At 48.8% G+C, this 21,808-nt stretch overlaps 1 protein-coding gene across 1 annotated transcript in view; it reads left to right on the top strand.

Moving 5' to 3' along the window:
- Positions 1–831: 831 nt before the first annotated feature.
- LOC144097937 (putative transporter YutK) overlaps positions 832–21,808 on the top strand; it is a 31,081-nt gene continuing 10,104 nt past the window's right edge. Inside the window, exons 1-6 of the mRNA XM_077630533.1 lie at positions 832–1,044; positions 5,610–5,968; positions 13,334–13,481; positions 15,348–15,632; positions 18,180–18,341; positions 21,258–21,383. Of these exons, the coding sequence (XP_077486659.1) occupies positions 832–1,044; positions 5,610–5,968; positions 13,334–13,481; positions 15,348–15,632; positions 18,180–18,341; positions 21,258–21,383 (1,293 nt within the window). The remainder of the gene's footprint in view (positions 1,045–5,609; positions 5,969–13,333; positions 13,482–15,347; positions 15,633–18,179; positions 18,342–21,257; positions 21,384–21,808) is intronic.

Genomic DNA, 21,808 nt, shown 5'->3' with positions numbered 1-21,808 from the left:
CCATTCAGGGCAGGTGGCAACTGGATTATTTTGATTAATGTGTGAGCATTAGAGGGAGCATGTCGCGGAGAAAGTGAAGCCCCATAGGAGTGAAGCCTTATGATTGAAACCCTGCCTACCGGATTGCGAGCAAACAGCCGACCGAGGCACGCGGCAGTTAAATTGTTGATTGGTCGCGAGAGGTCGCCCGGGAAGAGCAACCTGAGTAGCACAAACCCCACCAATGGCAGCACATGCAATCGCAGGGCAGTGGCGCTACGCCTAACCAGTCCGTCACTGTGCCAGAGGTCGTATGAGGACCTACGAATGTAAAGTAGAGAAAGACGGATATCGCGGCTTTGAAAGGTTGTGACGAGAACGGAGGCGCCAATAACGAAAAATGAAAAAAACTAAAATAATCGGTGTGGTTAATTTACGTATTTCGAAAGTAACGGTGATCACACACGCATTTCCGTCGAGTCGCCGAAGCGGGCGTCACTGAGTTTTTTTAATTGATTTCATTGCCAACTGCCTCAGTGGGTAGGTTGCCTACAACCCGGTGGGCACGTTGCGCCTGCTTTTTCACGACACGAACAGACGGATGCCGGCACTGCTTGTGAACGGAATGATCCTATGCAGTTGCATTAAATTGTTTAGAGCGCTGTTTTCTCGTGTTTCTAGTTTCCGAAAGTAATAAGCAAGTGCATGATCGGTTTCTCTTCGATCACCCTTCCTTTTGTTCCAATTTTCGTGCTCAAGGCAAAAGGAAACGCCGGCCAGGTGACCTCGCCGGTGCTCACAACCAGCAGGGGCGCTGGACGCAAGGGTCACCGACAGAAGGCGAGAGCCCAAATGGGTCTCCAAGCAGTAGCGCCGTTGTCCCAGCCGGTCACAGCCGAGGCGGCCGCATCCGGGCCGGTCGCAGCCGAGAAGGTCATAGCTCAGCCGGACACGGCCGAGCCTGTCCAAGCCCAACCGGAGCCGGCTGCGGAGACAGCCATGCCGGCATCCGCCGTGGCAAATGAAAACCTGCGACAGGCCGAAAATACCTTCGCAGTAGATTTGGTGGGTTACGTCTTCACTGCAAGGTGTGACGGATGAAGGCAATTTTTTTATCCTTGTATAAACTTGATAATCGCTTCACAGTTCAAAGCTGCGCTATGCATTATCATTGAAAACCTTTGCTCTCGCAAGCCCATCAAGCTCCGTGAGCTTACACGCTAAAAAAGCGAAACAAGTAAACTGGCTCTTGTTAGAGGACATATTCGTGTTACAAAGCACGTTTTACGAGTGTGCCTTTTACGCAGCGCAATACGATGAGTTTTTAATGGTGTGTACTTTATATGGCTCGTCGAATTTTGTGTACTGTATATGCCATCTAACTTTTTACTTGCCGACTTCTAACGCGACTTTTTCATGGAGAGAAAACACTCTAGAATGATGAAATTGTCTGGCGAGAACGTGTGACTGTCAGCGTGATGTGCAATGCGAAACTTTGAATGAAAAGTATCCTGTGTGACAGCTCTTGGCCAACACACACATTGAATTGCAGTGCTGCACCTTCAACAAGCAGACAGACAGACAGACGGACGGATGGACGGACGGACGGACATAAAATATGCTGGGGCAACAAAATGAAAAAGATATATAGGCCTCACCCACCCTACATGTGTATAACCACTTTATTCTAAATAGTAATATAAAAGATGTGGCCCTTGAGCATTTGGAATCATGCAACCCGAAGGTGGAAAGAAATCAATGGCGGAAGTACTACTATAGCGACCCACCACCGGAGAGTTTACCCCTGATCTTCGCTGGGAAGTAGCGGATTGAGATGGGACGTGGGAATGGGATATAAGAAATATAGGTAAGGTTGTGGGAATTAGGAGGGCTTGGGGACAGCGGTAATTTTGTCCGTATTTATGATCCCTATGAGCTCCTTCCCAGGCCTCCGTAGAGGGCGAGCACTCGAATTTCAAACGATAGTGCGGCCCTCGGCCTCAAAGCGTACTTCCATACTACAAACAACGTTTTCCGGAGTCTCCGACCGTCGGAGACAGGGTAAACTAACAAAGGCTCAAGCAAGATCCTCTCCCACAAGCCAGGTTCCACCACCCCGACTGTCCATCAGTACTAAGATGGCAGAGCTTTCGCTCCACTCGTTCGGTGCTTCGGCTCTTACTCTACGGTACTTGGACTCAGTGGGAACCCTTTCACGGTTTTCGAATGGCGTTGCACCACCGGCGTTCGCCCCCTGACAGTCTGTGACACTCCACCTCATGCTACATAAGGGGGGTTTCATTTTATGTCCGCAACTCACACCTCATGCTACCGCAAGATATATATTTGCGTGTGCTTACCAAAGGCTATCAATCAATCAATCAATCAATCAATCAATCAATCAATCAATCAATCAATCAATCAATCAATCAATCAATCAATCAATCAATCAATCAATCAATCAAATTTTTATTTACATCATCCAGATGTTAGGGGCGCAGACAAAAAGCTCTCACTGGAGCTTGATTGCGCGCCTGCGCCCCCGTACAAGGTTACAAGGTTTGTTTGATTACATATATTGGCAGCAACTAACATAACAATTGCGTTTGAGGAAAAATAAGCGAGACACAACTGACTCGGAAAAAATAAAAAAGAGATAAAAACAGACAAAAACAGGAAAAGAAATAAGATGCAAAAATACTGGTTTGTAAGACTAACACAAAGCATTTAGCAATAATGGTAAGAGGTAGCTGAGCATTTGACGTCCATAGTTAGTTCGTATTTGGGGAATGAACCATTTATCGCGGTTTCTTATGGCATAAGTGTGTTTTCTAGGTGTTAGTTGAGACAAAGTTTCAAGAAAATTACGATAGGTATTACTTCTCCTATATCGTTTTATTAAGTTGACATTATATAGCTCGTGTATTGGAGTTATGTGGAAGACATTAAAAAGGGGTTTTGTCGTAACGTCGCGGGGGATGCTTGCAATGCTTCTTATGGCTCGTTTTTGGATTACATGTAACCTGTTTAAGTTTGAGAGTGTAGTAGTTCCCCATACCGTGAAACCGTAGTTTAAAACGGAAGCAAACATGGAATTATAAAGAATTAGTTTCACTTTTTGTGGCAAAAAATAGCGTAGTTTACTTAACACACCAGTTATTTTTGACAGCTTGTCCGCTGTTTTATTGACATGTGTTGACCACGATAAATGCTTCTCAAAATATACTCCAAGGCTTTTTACGACGGAGACAACTTCTAAAGGCACAGACCCAATCCGAAGTGAAATGTCGCTATCGCACACTATTTTATTTCTTGGCCTAAAAAGCAGTGAGTTGACGATCGACCAATGATTTAAAAGATGTAAACACGTGTTTGCTTGTTCAGTCAGATTTTGTATATTGCTAGAGTTGAAAAATAAACTGGTATCATCAGCATATATTATAAATGTTGGGCGTGGGTCAATGAGAACGATGTCATTATTGTAGATGATAAAAAGTAGAGGGCCCAATATGCTTCCTTGCGGGACACCTGCTAAGACTGATTTCGGGTCGGATAATTTATTGTTAATTACTACTAGTTGTACTCGCGCAGATAAATAAGAGTTCAATATGGTATGAAAAACGCCACGGAAGCCATAGAACTCAAGTTTAGCAAGTATTGCCTGATGATTAATAGAATCAAATGCCTTTGAGTAATCTACAAATACACCGAGAGTTAATTGGTGCTGTTCGAAAGATTGCAGGATTATTTCCTTTTGAGTTAAAAGCGCTGTATCTGTGGGATGGCCACTTCTAAACCCATGTTGATGAGGTGTCAATAAGTTATGTTTGATACAAAAGCTAATGATCCTTTTGTACAGCAGTTTCTCTAGGCATTTTGAAAAAATGGAGAGGATCGATATGGGACGATAGTTCGACAAGTTATTTTTCTCGCCACCTTTAAAAACTACTGTCACCCTAGCAACTTGCATGGCTTGTGGGAAAACTCCCTGCAGAAAGCATAGATTAAATATATGCTCTAAAACAGGACTAATTAGATCAATGGTATGTTTAATAGGTTGAATTTTTAGATCATTTACGTCCCTTGTACTACTCTTTCGGAGAGCAAGAAAACAGCTTTCAATTTCACTGCAATCCGTTGGTGATAAAAATGCACTACTGTGATTTCTAGATTTCAGATAGCTCAGGGAATCAGGATTATGTACGCTGTTAACTAAAGACACGAAGTAATTATTAAAAGTATCTGCTAGTTCTTTTCCCGAAAGTTTCTGATTTCGGACTAAGATATCTAGCTCCACGGGTTCCTGTTCTGTACGGTTTAGAACTTTATTTATTTCTTTCCACATGAGGTCGCTTCGATTTTGTACATTACCAGAAAATAATTTTTCCATGTATTCCTTCTTGGTTTCTCGAAGAAATGAAGTTACATTGTTGCGATATGATTTAAATCTGGCTAAGTCGTCGGAAGACCTAGTTCGAAGAAACCGTTTAAAAAGATTATTTTTCTTTTGAATCATATTTAAGCAACGACGATTTATCCAGGGCTTGCGCGCTTTACTAGGCTTCTTGCGGTCGGTTTGCGATTTCGTCAGGTACACAACTGGCACTCGGTATTAACTACCGGGCTTTCCCGAGTTTCGGGGCTTACTGGCCTCCCGAGTGGGCTACTGACTATCTCTTTTCCTGTTTTCTAGCCTAAGGGCGACTCCCCCAAAACCCAGGCTTGGTTCCCCCAGCCGCCTGGCCCCGCTTGGTACCGAGCTCTTCTAAATCGGAAATCAACGCGTCCGGGGCTGGTTGGGACGCCCTTCGTACCGAGAGGAGACTGTGCGGCTTATTTTTGCCGAAAGAATTTCAAGCCACTGTTCTGCTTTCTGGCCATATTCTACGTGTCCAGTGCGTAACCCTTATGACCTAACCCCTCACACGGGCAGCGGGCATCGTGGGCTTCGACACGCTCATAATGTCGCGGAGAGGCCGCTGCACCCTCTCCTGGTGCGTGGCAGCCCCACAGAGTGGGACCCGGCCGTCCCACTCTGCCCGCTGGCGTTGCACCAGAACAATGCCTAGTAGCGGAAACCACTCCGGCCCGAATCCGGTGGCGGGGAGGGCCACGAGCAGGACGCGAATCGGACAGACTGACTGACTGACTGACTGACTGACTGACTGACAGACAGACAGACAGACAGACAGACAGACAGACAGACAGACAGACAGACAGACAGACAGACAGACAGACAGACAGACAGACAGACAGACAGACAGACAGACAGACAGACAGACAGACAGACAGACAGACAGACAGACAGACAGACAGACAGACAGACAGACAGACAGACAGACAGACAGACAGACAGACAGACAGACAGACAGACAGACAGACAGACAGACAGACAGACAGACAGACAGACAGACAGACAGACAGACAGACAGACAGACAGACAGACAGACAGACAGACAGACAGACAGACAGACAGACAGACAGACAGACAGACAGACAGACAGACAGACAGACAGACAGACAGACAGACAGACAGACAGACAGACAGACAGACAGACAGACAGACAGACAGACAGACAGACAGACAGAGACAGACGTTTGGCGTTTACTTCTGTTCTCGGGAACCGCAGGAAGGAGGTGAACCTGTTGCCGTTCTCTCTGCCCCGATGAGTAGCCTGTCGCCGCTGACAGAAGGGAGGAAGGGAGTAGAGACCCCGTCAGCGTGGAGGGAGTGGCTGCCCTTCTTGGCCAGGGTGATGGCGGCGGTCCTTTGGCACGTCTACCTGGCCACCGCCATATCCCTGACGTGGAACAGCGCACCAGACTTCTGCCACGACGTCAAGTTCCTCACGCTAGTCACATGCGCCGCCTACCCCTTCGTCCTGTGGCAAGCCGTGACCGCACTGCTCGAGAAGTCCGCGAAAGGAGCTCACGTGCGGGAACGCGTCCGCAAAGTCGTCCATAGCATACATGACAAGTTCCCGACGCTGTGAGTTGTCCTGAGATGTCTTCTGTTTTGGCGTTTAGATAACCAGATTGATGCGGTGAGCGACAAGCATTAGTTCAGACTCCAGAAGGGCAGTGTACCAAACGGTCTGGCCTCTCTTATGTAGCTCAAGAAGGTCCGATAACAACAACAAAGCAGGTGGTATTTTTCAGGTCAAGGGCGTGAGTAGAGTTTTTTCGGCCACATCTTATCAGGAATTTGGGACAGCTGCTAGCTAGCGCTCCTAAGCCTTGCTGCTTATGCAGCTTCAATGCAAGAAGTGACGTTTTGTTGTTTAACGAGTCATGCAGGTAACAGACTGGTTTTTCCACAGGACGTAGGTGAGGGTAACCTCCCGCACACGTCATAGGCAACTGCGACTCGATGCCTAGCCTAATGTTTGTTCCAAAACCATTAAATGTTTAAGCCATAGGCGTCTATGGAAACGAAGATAATCAGAGCTCTTTTAGTTGGCATAAACTTGATTTATGAAACATTTATAAGTCTAGTCGGTTTTTTCTAGTGTCCTAAAGGAGAACAGGGAGAGCGCTTTGCATTATTCGATATCAGTCGAGAGAAAAGTAAAAATTGTCCAAGGTTGACATTTTCTCAACACAGGCGCCCCATCTCACGCTGCAGGGCTTTATAAGCCAAACCACGTTCGCCTATACGTTGTGCCCTAGCCGTATGGCGTTACGCCACTCAGCACAGATACACACGTGCTTCGATAAAACCTTCTGTACGGACGTTTTTTTACGCAAAAATATACAGCCATTCGCCTCTCGCCGTGGGCCAAGTGGCGAAAAAACAAGTGAATCAATTGGTGTCACGGATTCCTGGTAAGGGCAAATGTGCAGACGAAGTGTCTCTCGCAGTGGCTCATTTGGGAATCAGTTCAGACTTCGTGCCGCCCTCACGGTAATGCTTTTTTAGGCCGGAACCGAGAGTAGTAGTAGTAGTAAAGACTTTTATTCGACCATAATTTATAGGCCGAGCATGTCGACCGCCTGGGCGACCAGAAGCCGCTGTTCTTCTTCCCCTTCAGCGCCAAGCCAGTCGAGCCAGGTGGTGATGGATAGAAAGGGTGGGGGGAAGGAACCCGACTGCTGAGCAGCCGGGCAATAGAAGAGGCAATGGGCCAGGTCCGCATAGATGCAGGGGCAGTTGGGACAGGAAGGGTCCGATCGATAGCGATAGAGGAAGAGGCGGGACGGGGTGATAACTGCATTCATCTGAATGTGCCGAAGAAGGCGAGACTCCGGCACCGTGAGTGATGGATGAGGAGGAGGGTAAAGGCGTTTGTCGAGGCGGAGCTCAAGGTAGACCTCTTTTATGGTGCGGCGAAGGGTGAGCCTCCCACCGTCCTCCGAGGGCTTGGGCCAGGGGATCAACGGTGCCCGGAAAAGTGTGTCGCGGGCGAGCTGATGAGCCAGCTCATTGCCGTCAATCCCTGAATGCCCAGGGACCCAGCGGAGGAAAACGATGGAAGGCTGCAGTGCGGAGACCGCTCGTTCGACCTCCTGTTGGAGAGAAGGGGTCAGGGTGCGTTTCTGTATGTGGTGTATAGCGGCTTGTGAGTCTGAATAGACTGTGTACTCTTGGAGAGAGGGAAGGAGGGCAAATGACTGGAGGGCATGCGCAATGGCGAGGACCTCGAGGGACAATGCGTCTGGAGGGTGTAGATACGGCCCGCTGGTGTGGGTTTCAGGAGCAGGGAGGTGTGGATGGTACAGGGCGTAGCCGCAGGAACCTCGAGGAGCCACGAAGGAGGCATCCGTGTAAGCTACACCCTGGGTATCAAAGAGAGGAGAATGGTGCTGTGCGGCCGCATGACGACGTCCGGCGTGCAGGACGGGGGACATGTTGGTCGGGAGGGGAAGGATACGAAGATTGGGAGCGGGGGTGGGAATAGGAGAGGTAAACGGGGAGATTGGAATGGGCGAGATACCCGCTTGAGTCAATAACCACTGACCCTGACGGGTAAGGGAAAGCCGGGCAAGTTGCAAGTCACGATGGAGACTGAGAAGAGAACGAAGAGGATGGAAGAGGCCTGTGGCAAAGAGCTTAGTGGTAGAGGTAGTGATAGGGAGGTTGAGAGCTGCCTTGTAGAGGCCCACAAGGGCAGTCTCGAGAGTGTTAAGTTGAGTCTGATTGAAGGAAGCGTAGGGTGCAAAGTACAAGACTTTGTTGAGGGCCAGCGCGTGGGCAACGCGGCACGCGTGAGCCTCGTGGAGACCTGAGCGTCGAGTGACCACGCGCCGCAGGAGGTGAGTTACAGAGTGGCAGGTGGTGACAGCGCGGTGGAGGGCTTGCACATTCTTAGCCGCATGCAAAGGGAAGCCAAGAACTTTGCACTGTGTGACGACAGGAATGGGAGAGCCAGAAAGGTGGAGAGAGACGAAGTGGTTGTGTGAGCGCTGGTAGGAGGAATGGTTGAGAAGGAGAAGCTCGGATTTCTCAGGAGCAGGAGAGAGGCCAGCGGTGGTGAGAAAGGAGTCGATGAGATCTAGGCCACGTTGCAGGGTGTCCTGTACGTGACCGGGAGAGCCAGATGAACACCAGAGAGTGATGTCATCGGCGTAAAATATATGATGCAGGTCGGGAATTTCAGCTAGCTGGGAGGCGAGAGGGGCCATAGCGAGATTGAAAAGGGTAGGAGAGAGAACAGCACCTTGAGGAGTGCCACGGGTGAGGTGGTGTGGGTTAGACAAGTGGGTATCTACACGAAAGCGAGCCACACGTTTAGAGAGGAATGAGCGGATATAGGAGTACATGCGGGAGCCACAATCCAAAGAGGCGAGTTGAGAAAGGATGTGATCGTGGCAAACACCGTCAAAGGCCTTGCGAACATCGACAGTCACAAGTGCGTAAATTTGAGTGGGTGTAGGGGACAGGAACGTTTGCTGGAGAATCAGAAACATGTCCTGTGCACAGACGCGGCGTCGGAAGCCAATGAGAGAATGGGGGAAAAATTCCCGTGCCTCAAGAAAATCAGAGAGGCGAGTCAGAGCCATTCGCTCAAGGGTCTTACCAACGCACGACGTCAGGGAGATTGGAGCTTCCTTAAGCAGAGCCGAAAATTCCTGTTTGCGACCCTTTTTTTCGTGCAGCTCTTTTGAAATTTCTTTGATTTGAAAAAAAAATTTTCACTTCGCGAAATTTTCTTAGCAGCTATAAAAATTCCTTTTTTTTGCCAAATTTGGCTTATGAAATGTCATGAAGAAGAGAGTAGAACATCATTGCCTCATTGAGAACGATAGCCTCAGGTATCAACATGACCATAAATGGCGCTATTTCGCGAGGCGAACCACCCGGTTGCTTGGCTTTTATGGCTCAGGCTTGACTGGAGTGCATGGCAACATGTCACAGCACGACCTGGAACTCAAAATTCCGCCCCGTCTAGCGCAACGTGATGCGGCATTGCCATGTCGCCTGTGACGTAGCGTTGTGCTCACGAACCAATACTCCTTTCTGACAGGCATAGCTGACAGCCCTTCCGCCGTTAGTTTCAGGTGCGACAGGTCTATAGAACACTTATTCTGTGATCCTTGATGAACTAGCGCAAAAGGACGACGCACAAGTAGAAAAAAGGACGAAGGAGGACTTCTGTCCACGTAGTCCTCCTCCTCGTTGACCATTGTCCTTTTGCGCTGGTTCATCATGGATCATGGAAGACCAACTAGCCCAACAAGGGTTACTTACTTTGTGCATGTCCTGAGTATTGCGCCGATAGACATTCGCTGTGCTGTGCATTGGACCATCCCTCGCCTGCTGAGATAGATGAAGGTCCTCACTTGGACGGTAGAAGCTGCGATCGTCGCTTCTGAATGCTATAGGTGCAAGACCCTGTTTCGTTTCTTGAGGGCGTATACTGCCTTCGAAATAGGCTGTAGACTTTGTTCCACTATTTTAGTGCGCTAGAGATTCTAGTGGCCATTCCCCGCAATTAGCCGTTGTATGTTTGCCTGTCTGTATGTTACCCTGAAGCATATTTGGTGGCAGGCTGCTCACCTGCTTACCGGGTAATGAAAGGCTTGTCCAGGCGCGTGTGCGTATATACATGGTGTTCCGTATTTATCTGCCCAGGTTGTAAAAGTATCTGCTGCGTAAACTACTGGCCTATATTGTATCAAGCACAAACCACAGGGTAGCTTATGATAGTCTGCGCTTTCTGATGATAATTTAATATCAGATATTTCCTCTATTGTCCATAATCAGCGAAAAACAGGAATGGTTTGCGCAGACGACTGCAGTTTTCGCCGAAACCAGGCAGCCTAGGCAAATTCCAATGTTAAATGACTTATTACAGAACATAGACTATAATAAGCTACCTTGTGGTCTGGTCTGTAGTTGAGCACAAATAGTCCAGTAGCTTGCGCAGGACAGCTTTTTACAACCCGGACAGACAAATACAAAGCACCCTGTATATACACCTAGGATCTTTCTTACGTGACCGTGTCAGGTGCAGCTCAGTTAACAGCGAGAGGCTGCTCTGGAAGCGCAACCTGGGTCGCAACCCAAGTCCCGCCGTTGGCAGCATCTGCCTGCCGTAGAAGGGCAGTGACCGCTTGACATCCGCACCACTGCACCAGGAGTGGTAGGAAGACTCCCAGGGATATATGAATGAAGAGGATGGCAGATTCAGCATATATGGAATTATTAACCCTTTATCACTATCAGCATAACTTCCATCCGCGAACACAGGATCTGAACACCGGAACCGAAGGGAAAACTGATTGCTTGCGCACCTAGGTAATTCGCATCTGGCCTAACTACGCAAATCGATCATAATTTTTTTTAAATTTAAACTTTGTCTTTACCCTTCATGTGCCCTACCCCTTTTCCCCAGCGTAGGGCAACAAACGCATAATTTATCCTGGTTAACCTTCCCGCCTTCCTTTCTCCCCTCTTTCTATATTGGCCATGGGATGATGCCAGTTTAACTCAATGCCTTTACATAGGCATAGCTGTAATGAGACATGCGTGAAACCGCCCAAAGTGCCTATATTTACACTCTGCGCTACCGGACATTAAGCACTGTGAGCAAACGTGAAGGAACGAAGAAAGAAGTGAAGGGCACCTGCTTCTTGACCAACAGACGTCGCCGCACTCAATGGTTTCAACGTGCTTACTTTTTTTTTTGCCTACGTGCTCATAACGTAATTTTCTTTGCCTCTCTTGTGCATTGAAAAGGCCAGAGGGTATAGTGGTTCTGCGACGCAACGGATGGCGTGCCAATGTCGTGAAAGGTTAAGCGGGTTTAAAGAAGTGTACACAAAAGCGGGGAAGTGGCATCAAGGTCCCAAATGGGTCCTACGAAGCGGTAAGCGGTGCTGCGTTTGAAGTATTACTACGAGTAGGAATGCTGCATTTATTCAATTCTAATGCCCCTCGATTGTACGCGCAGCCATTTTTCATGGTAGAAGAAAAAACAAACTGCATTGGCTTCGATTGTAACTCACACCAGACGTTTATGCTTCCCGCACAAAAAGCGGACAACATGTGGCGAAAGCCCACTGGAAGAGCCTCCATGGAAACAACCACACGAATGGAAGTGGGAGAAATGTACAGGCGCAGCTGTTTTGGCTTGGCTCGCTCTTGCGCGGCTGGTAGCCGCCGTTCCAAAGGGCTGGCCCAAAGCTCAGGAAAGCGAAACCGAAACTAAGCAGTCAGAGTATTCTCGGAGGTGAGGCCCAGTCTGTTTTTCGTCACGCCTTCCGTTGCACGCACGTCAGAGGTGCGCGGGAAACTCTGCAGCATACAACTGAGTTTAAGAAGGCCTATTTTGAAGATCGCTTCCCATGCCGACCACACATTTTCAGACGCCTCCAGACCCGCTCTCTGTCATCCCCTCAGCTGTTATCCCACTATTGTGGCCCGTCCCCTGCATGCTCCCTATGCGGTAACCCTCACGCCACACTCTCCCACATCCTTTTCGGCTGCTCTGCTGACCCTCCCCCGAAGGGACAGCACGCCATCTCGAGCTGGGAGGACCGGGAGGTCCTGCTCACGTCTCACATCGCAGCTTGCTGCGGTGATTCGGGCTGCCGACGTCATGTCCCGACATGACCTACTTGATGCAGTGCGGGACCGCGCAGTGGTCCAGGGACCAAGCAGGGTCTAAAACTCACTGCAGAAATAGTTTTTCGTCTGTTTGTACGTGGCCTCTCTTCATGGAACTGTTAGAATTAGTCGGTGCGAGACTCGTAGCGTCCGAATTAGCGAGCGTTCAATGACATAGACTTACATGGCCGCCAACCAGGATCGCGCATGCTGTTCGATTTATCCGGATTTTCTAATTTATGCGGGGCCGAATAAACGATCCTCTACTGTATCGACGCACACGATGTATTAAGCCCCCATTTTGTGTTGCCGATGAGAACAGAAAGTTGCTGGCGTATTTTCTTTTTCGTACTAGATTCTAACATGCACCTCATTTCTAGACGAGTTATTGAAATAAAAGGTGCGCGTTGGAATCGAGTGAATAGGGTATTTGCTGCGGTTTCAGGAGCTCATTACCCAATACACTATCCCTTCATGCTCTTAAGGGGAGCTTAAGTATCCTCTTCAATTTTTTGCTCGTCTTGCCTACCGCGAAAGCAAGTCAGCTTGAAATGCTTAGGGCTAGCGTTCTTTGATCGTGTGAGGTCACGCTTATAGCTTGTGTTCCGTTCTACTCTTAGCGCCGAATGCTGTGAAATCTGCGCAAGTAGTGCTCTAGCAGCAGGATGCCCCACTCGTCCGCGTATCACTCCTACTTCTCGGTGTCTAAGTGAGGGACCGCATGAGAACATGCTGAGGTATACAATGGTATGCTGGACGCTGTAAATCGCAGAATATTTTGCACTGTCACAGCGATAGATACTTGCAGTGACCGCAAACTAGGTTTTGAGCACAGAGTAAGGTCGAGCAGGCCTGCTAGCTTTGGAAGCCTCGAAGGCCAAGTAGGAAAGAGGGCGCTTCATTCGATTAGATGAAAATGTTTTATAAAAATACTTCTCTCTAACAAAGCACTGCTTTTGGGAATAATTTACCTGGCCAGGCGCACACTATGCCTAGGCGAGACCAGGTATATTTCAATAACGCTCGTCGTTGGGCTAATTGGTTCACAATCTTTATTGCTAATAAATGTAAACCCCCACAACGACTGGAAGACAGGAACGCCTGTGCTGTGCCTGTCTGTTCTCGCCTCTGCGGCGCGCTGCGTACATTGGTTATAAGGAGACATTTGTTAATATTATTTAGATAACCTTATTTATTAGCTGCCTCATAAATCTGTTCTTTTACTCTGCATTCGATAAAATGAATCACTCTGCATGCAATTACAGAGCGTGCAATGCTTCGCGCTTTCCGCATCACACATTGCAGGCTCCCGCGCCTGTGGCTGTCGATGTGGATGTGCGTCGCCGTGTTCGTGATCGTGGACGCCATGTACGACAGGTACCGCCTGACTTCCCTCAACGGCATCGTCGTACTCATCCTGATCGGCTACACCTTTTCCAAGAACCGCGATTGCGTGAGTTTTATTCATAAGGGCGCCAAACATGGATATTGTAGTAGTGATAATAATTGGTTTTTGGGGAAAGGAAATGTCGCAGTATTTGTCTCATATATCGGCGGTCACCTGAACCGCGCCGTAATTATTCCGGAGCCCTCCACTACGGCACCTCTCTCTTCCTTTCTTCTTTCACTCCCCCCTTTATCACTTCTCTTGCGGCGCGGTTCAGGTGTCCAACGATATATGAGACCGATACTGCGCGATTTCCTTTCCCTAAAAAACAATTATAATTATAAGACAAGGGATAAAGGAGCGAGTGAAAGAAGAAATAAAGAAAGAGGTGCCGTAGTGGAGGGCTCCGGAATAAGTTCAACCACCTGGTGATCTTTAACGTGGACTGACATCGAACAGCACACGGGCGCCTTAGCGTTTTGCCTCCATCGAAACGCAGCCGCCGCGGTCGGGCTCGAACCCGGGAACTCCGGATCAGTAGCCGAGCGCCTAACCACTGAGCCACCGCGGCGGCTGGAGATTGTGCCGCCATCATTTTCCACCCTTGATATTAGTTAACGTCGCTTTGAGCACGGTTTTTCACACTAGCTGCGGAGTAGGCACCGCGTGCCAGTGGGATAAAAAACTCACAGGATGGTTACGACTGTGTAACGCGAGATTTAGCTATAGCTTTTCAGGCGTTTAATTTTGGGGATATATTTCTGGTGCACTGGTGTAGTGGTCAAGTGATGCACCCCTGCACTGGCCGGCGGCTGTAGCAAACATAGCCACTCGTACGCTTATGCGACCCAGGCTGACCGGCGGCGCTACCGGTGGGTGGGTTAGACTACGAGGCTAAACCCAGGCGCGGGCACTTAAGAGCTATCGCTGTTATCCAGTTCGGCAACAGTGCTCAGCTCAAAAGTGCGCTGCTCGTAAGCGACCGACGTGCACCGGATAGCAGTCACGATGACATTTCTTGGCCTACAGGGTCCAGATGCAAAACTATGGTGGCAGCGTATTGCAAATCGCATGGACACAAAAGACAAGCAACAAATGAACGCTGATGACCAACTAGTTCGGAGCAAAAGCAATCTTTAGTTTAAAGAAAGGGGCAATATACCAAAAGAATGCTGCGCCGCCGTCGAGTGTCGCAGGTGTGGTACATCGCCTTGCAGCTATGATACCACTTTAGCAGATGCAGCGTGATGACTACGACGTCATGATCATAGTACCGAAAGTAGGGCAAGTTTGGAATTGTTCATGATAAAGTGCAGCACGGAGGGAACATGGACGGACAGGAAGAAACGGACGTATGATAACTGTGAGCTTTCAACAAAAAACTTCCACTCCCTGTACGCGTTCTTCCTGACCGTCCTAGTTCTCTTCCAGCTGTCATTGTCATTCATCATGACAAATCTATGATAATGTTATGTGACGGCAAGCAGGTGAAAGCAGGACTACAAAACAGATGGCGATGGAATGATTTGATGGCGGTGGCCCTAGCGGGAGCGCTCCGTGCCGCGCCACTGCTCACTTTGTCGTTTTCTAGTCCGTGACAATATGTCATGAGACTTCAACGGCACAAAACACAATATGGGCCATGAGAGACGCCGCATTGGATTCCTACGGATCACTTTAAGCCGCCGGGGTTCCTTTAACGTGTACCGACAATGCACTACCCATAGGCGTGCCACAGGCAGGATTCGATCCCGCGAACTTTGCATGCCTCAGCAGCTGAGCGCCATACCACTAAACAACCGCGCCGGATATTCTGACAATAGCTCGACGTCATGCGTTCTGGGGAACCCGTTCAGCAGTCTGCCACTCTACACTTGATTGGTGCCCAACTGAAGTGTTTCCGAAGTTCCTTACGCTGCCGGCACCTTTCAGGTGAGCTGGTACCCGGTGATGTCGGGCCTGATGCTGCAGTTCCTGCTGGGTCTGTGTGTGCTGCGCTGGAGCACCGGCCGCGACGCGCTCCGCTGCCTGTCGGCCAAGATGGAGAACTTCCTCGGGTACACGACCCACGGCTCGTTCTTTGTGTTCGGCCACTTGGCCTCCGGCTGGAACCTCACCGACGCCCTGGGAGACCTGGCCTCGCTCATGCCGCACCGTGACCTGGAGGCCCACGAGCCCCGGGATATCAGGCCGCTCCTGCCAGTCTTCGTGTTCCAGGTGAGGGTTCCCCAGTACCGTTGTTCCACTGCAGTAGCTGGGTGCTCTTACCTGAGTATCGTGTTCCTTCCCTCCGCAAAGCCGAATATGGAAGGCATATGGCTTCCGCTGCCCGATGTGCACTTCACAACAAGGACCTTGCTGGAGCCCTGCGCGTATGCCTCCGCAGTGTCGTTATTATGAGTGATAACGTAAAGTCCTGTGTACTTGTAACAGCGAATGATCAAGAGAAAGGGGAAACATTTTCGGGCTTCGTCTAAGCAGCAGTTCGTGCCTCTGTTCAGGTACTAGAGAAAAACACAGAGGTGTTAGGTAGACGCCATTCTAAGCGAATTACTTTTATAAGGCGGTGCTCACCTTTCTGGCAACACTGAGCTGCTACAGCTGTGTACAGAATTGATACCCGGCGGTGAAAGGAGAAGGAATTAAGCGCGAGAAAATCATTTCCAGTGACTTTAGGTCTCTCGTGTTCGCAGTAGAGCTACCTGAAAACGCTCACAGTTCCTGTTTTTTTTTTAGCAAATGGTCAGGCAAGGCACTGTGCTGTGCCACATAGCCGCAACGCTGCTCGGATTCAAATGCAAAAACGAAAACCGAAGTGTAGACTCCAGTGGTAGGGCCGCTGTTGGCTGACGACCACACTCAGCGCGCTCTTTGAATCATGGCAGCAGTACTGGACAGTGCAGTGGCCTGCAGAAAGCCGAAACTTTTGCCTTCCTGCATGAAATCGCGGCCTCGAAGCATTTATTGGGACACAGTGTTCTACACCCTGGGTGGCGAAGCTAGGCTTCGAGACGCACTGGTGTAAACATTTTCGGTCTCCGCGTCGTCGTCGTAGTACACGAAAACCCGCGTTCGCCCGCTAGACAGCAAGCATGCTACCAAGACATTGTTTTGCCATGAGGGAAGTGAGTCCGGCCACTATGTATGATCTCGAGAAAATTCACCGGACGTTTACTGTAGTGGTAATGTAGACTTCTGGGACAGCTAGGAGCTGCAAGCGACGGTGCGTCACGCGTATTCACGTGGGTCGCATGTACACCTTTCCATATCCATCAGTATAGAGCAGGCGTGACAGACGTAACAAAGGAAAATGATGGCGCGTGGAAGGATGAGAAATCGTGACGGACGAGTGTGTTCCGACGAGTTAGTGATTGGCATCATAGCAAATCAGCGTGGTGGGTTGCCATGACGTCATGGGTGACGTCACTCAGTTCTCATCAGTCAGCTTGCCGCTTTGTCACGACGTAAATTGTTAAATGCCACCGACAACAGTGACGCAGAAACAGGAAATGTGACCCTAAGAGCTGTCGCTATTGATATGGGTGATCTATGGGCACGTGATTAAGGCGGGCCCGAGGCGCGCAGTCCGTGTGGGTTGAGGAGTTCATTCACTTGTTAATGCGTGAGTTAGCTGGTTACGTTGTCTGATCGTGGTTGGGAGTGGGCGGAGAGCAGGTAATAATCTGCGAACAGGTGCATGTATTCTCCGCTGTGTATTCATTCACTTTGCGCGTGCTCGCGGAAAGTAACAACACCGTCTTAACATGTTTATATGTTGGTACATATCTGTAAATATGCTGGGCGAACGCGATTATTATGCGAATAAAGTGAAACAGGATTACAGGTTAGAGGCTCAGCAAATGCATGCCCTTTACTTGTGAGGCTTTTGTCACTAAATGCGTGCGGACCTGTGATTATGTATAATTAAATAGATCTCCTCACTTCAGCTGAACTGACACCATGATGTCTTCGCATAACATATAAAAGAATTATAGCGCAAGACGTGCACCACACAAGAAAGAAGACTGAAGACAACACGGGCGCTTACTCACAACTGCCTAATGAGCTGAAACCTTTCAGAAAAGACATGGTCAGCGTTTCGTAAAACGTGCCACAAGTGTAGTCTACATAATTTCCCTGTCTTGAGGAAAATTCTACATTGGCCAAACGGGGCATTGCATCATTGACTGACTTAGGCAACATGCGAAAAATATAGAAAATAATGAGGGCAAGCGACTTGTTGAACACTGCAGGGCTTGCACAAACTGTAAAGCATGGTTCAGCGATGTGAGGTTTCTCGGAAGAGGAGACAACGAGCAGCTCGAGAAACTTTGGAAGGCTTTCACATAAAAAATGAGGGTTCAAACTGTGTCAGTGACAACTGTGTCTACCTCTATAAGGGTGAGAAGAAATTCCTTTCACGGCTGCTACGATAAGACCTTCGGTTGTGTTTTTTTGTTACCTTGTACACGTGCGCATGTGCAAAGGTTTCGGAAGGGTATATATGTCCATCGCTTTCACCTCATTAAACAGTCGTGAGTAAGCGTCCATGTTGTCTTCTGCTTTCTTTCTTGTGCGTTGTACGTCTTGACGCTACAATCCTTTTAGTTTGTCTGACAGCCAACTAGCCCAGCAGCTACGTCTTTTGTAGTATAATTTTTCGTATAACGAATGGGCCCAAGTGTCTTATTCTCCGGCAGTTCACAAGAGTATTCACTGCTCACGTGTCATGAACCTTACACATCTGACGCCTTTCACTCGCAGGTGCTGCCGGTAATATTCTTCTTCAGCCTGTTCGTGAACATCCTCTATTTCTACGGCATCATGCAATGGGTTGTAGTGCGCCTCGGTGGTTTCCTGCAGCTCACTATGGGCACCACCGTCTGCGAATCGACGACTGCAGCGGCCAACATCTTCCTCGGACAGGTATAGGCATGTGGATGCCCATGCTGATTAAGAGTAGCGCAGTGCGGTGCAGTATATTGTCATGTGGTAGCGACAATACCGCGGATAAGACAGGAGTGGAATGACTTGACCCTGAGGTGAACTCTTTCTTGGGCTGACTGCGCACAGAAAGAATAGAACAAGTTGGCGGCGGTGACAGCATCAAGCATACTTGGTGGCCATTGAAGAACAGAATCGCTGCTGCTCTCGGCCATGCTCAGCCTGAACCTAATGAACATTTGAGATAAGGCGCCGCCAAAAGTATCTACAACAGCCTCGAATAAAGTGGAAGCAGTTGCATGTGGCTGTGATTATTGGAAGTAAACCCAGACGCATCTCCTGTCACAAAGTTATCTAGCGGCGTGCTGGTGGTTTTGAACATGAAAAAATCCCCGTTACAAAGATTTGTGGCATCTACACCCCCCCCCAGAGAATAATCGGGCAGATGCTTCAAAACGAAAAGAAAGGTAGTCAAAAACACTAAGAATGCACACTACAAGCGTCCTTTAGCGCTCATGTTACGGCTTAGGCGCACGACATGCACATCGTCTGTGCGCGCGCGGCGACGGTGGGATGCTGTCGCTTCATCGAGGACCGCTTTACTGCCTTAGTTCTGGAACCACGAACACCACAGAGGCAGAATTGCTGGCCATATCTACGTCTATAGCACACACCTTCACCCTGCTCAGATGCAGAATGCCTGGCCATATCTGTTTTTTTAGAACTTTTTGTTGGGCTAGATGGTGCATTTTGCAACAAAAGAACTGTAGCGCAACCAAGACGAACACAAGAAAGAGGCACACAGGACCAGCGCTAAACTTCATCTAACTTTATTCACTGGCAGCGCAGCAAATATAAGGAAAAAACCGAATCACGTGCAGATTCCAGGTCACACACACCACTATCAACAGAACCGTTCAAGATATGCCATCTTCGATTTTTATAGATTCACAGACGTATCGCTAACATAATATACGCCTCTCTTCCTTATATATAGCGGCAGAACATTTGCCGCAGGCTAGATGCCAGTTCTGCAAAACGTGTCAACCACGGTTTCACGAGATAAAGATTTTGGGCAAAAGCAAAGATACTAGGACAAGGGAACTACTGGATGCATTTCATATAAGGAAGAGTTATTGTGTTAGCGATACGTCTGTGAATATATACAAATCGGAGATGGCATATCTTGGACGGTTCTGTTGATAGTGGTGTGCTTGACCTGGTATCTGCACGTGATCTGGTTTTTTTCTTATATTTGCTGCGCTGCCAGTGAATAAAGTTAGGTGAAGTTTAGCGCTAGTCCTGTGTGCCTCTTTCTTGTGTTCGTCTTGATTGCGCTGCAGTTATTTTGTTATCTATATCTATAGCACACATCTGCACCCTGCTCACAGACTTTACTCTCAAGCAGCATAACGACTCTTTCGTAAAGGCACTGTTCCTTCATCTTCAGCCCAAATACTATCTAAGCTATCCGAACCACAGCAACAAATCACCATATGCGTTTGACCTAGGGCATCACGGCATCCCCGGAAATGAGTGCATTCATTCGTTTGCCAACGAACTTGAGCCCAGGCGTCGGTGGATGACCTCCCCAATACAGAACCATACTTTCACATACAAAACAAGCCCCTTAACTACCACACTGTCACAAGCACTACAGGCAAAGGCGCATTTATACCCTCCTGCAATTACCGCACTAGACCACTTACAAAGCATACATCGGAGACAACAGACGAACCCGTTCCCATCCCCCAGTTTGCACTTTTGTTCCTCCCCAGCCACTTCCCTTCACACTATACCACCTGTGGATCCAGCACCCCCACACTATATCAATACGTATGGGAGTGCCCACATGCCCATATTGGAGGGCTCAAATTTAAATATTCACTGCAACCTCCTAGGAGACCGCTATTTTGGCCACGCGACGTTCGGAACAGCGCAAGCTGATTTACCAGGCTAGGTTAGAGGGGAAGGCCAGATGGTTCTTGGACTGAGGAGCCCTTCCGGGAAGGTTTTATCTTTGCCGTTAAATAAAATGATACTCTTCCTCCTCCAACTTGAGGAGGGACCTTGTACGAGTTGAATAAGTGGCGCAGAAATTGTGCACTCAGGCTGCGGCGGCGAATGGGCACCCACGTCCATACATGGTCACCCGGCTCGTATTCCGTGTGACGTAGGCGTAGATTGTAGCATCGGGCGTCGGCACGCTGTCTGTAATGCGTAGTCCGGCAAGCCATCGGGCTGCTTCTGCGCGCTGCAGGTAGGCGGGGACGTCGAGCAAATTAGCGAGCGAGTCCAAGAAAATTCAAGACGCCTTTATGTGAACGAAACAGATTGTAGAGACCAGATGGAGGAGGGATGGTCTCTCCTCGCATCCGGGAGAAATGCACTGCTAACAACAGTTCAATACAAGATGTTTTAATTAGTTCACTTTAACGGGTCGTTAAATTTTATGGTGGTTCGCCATTCTCATTGTTCCTTCCTATCACTACTGCAGGTGCCTCGACTTGCATGTCACTATTTCTTGGTCGGGGTCACCATTCGGTACCGTGTTCACGAGCCTGGTCTCGTTTATTGCTGATGGCTTCGTCTGTACCAAGATTTTTCTCCTTGAAAAAAGAAAATGTTCACGTCTAGCACAGCTTTATGAAATAATAATGACGAAATTGTCCTGCCCTGTAAGACACTGGGAATCGATGCTCTTATTGTGAGACTACGCTGCAGAGCGCGAAACGCAAGAGTTCAGACCCCCAGAAACAATTATTGAAGATTGTTTGCAGCACAGTGGATGAAGCATCCATTTAGGTGAAAAGAAAATAATGAATTGATGAAATTCTCTAACAGCGCGACCCAATGCCAGGAGGCGCGCACTCCACTATAGCCGAACGTCTCGCGCAGACGGAGGCGCCTCTGGTAGTTCGGCCCTTCCTGTCGAAGATGACCAAGTCCGAGCTGCACGCAGTGATCACCGGCGGCTTCTCCACCGTCGCCGGCGGCATGATGGCAGCATACATCAGCTTTGGAGTGAGTGAAAACGCCGGACAGTCGCACGAACGCTCAGGCAGGACTGCGTTGCGTGAATACCGTCTACGTTGTAAGCATGACATGCTGCTTTAGAGATGTCAAGTCATCGCATGTTGCTCACCGAGGCGCTACGTGCGGCCCGTGTTGCAATGCTGAACTATAGAAACCGTGTTTGCGATGCCACTAGGGTATTAAAGCCGCGTTTCTGATGCCTCTGACATTGACGGGAAATTGACTGAGGCTAAAAATTATTGACGGCTTGACCCTCAGCTCGCTTTTGTCATTTTTTTGCCTTAACTCTGTCTGGACTGCCGTTTTGATTCGGAAAGCTCCTCTGTTCTTCTGAACTGAGTGCGACTAAATAAAAAGACGCAGCTCCCTTTCATTCAGCACAGTCCAATTTATCGGGCTCGCAGAAAACTTCA

Source organism: Amblyomma americanum, chromosome 7 (assembly GCF_052857255.1).
Source record: "Amblyomma americanum isolate KBUSLIRL-KWMA chromosome 7, ASM5285725v1, whole genome shotgun sequence".
Lineage (NCBI taxonomy): Eukaryota > Metazoa > Arthropoda > Arachnida > Ixodida > Ixodidae > Amblyomma > Amblyomma americanum.
This window is presented reverse-complemented; position numbering and strand designations above follow the sequence as displayed.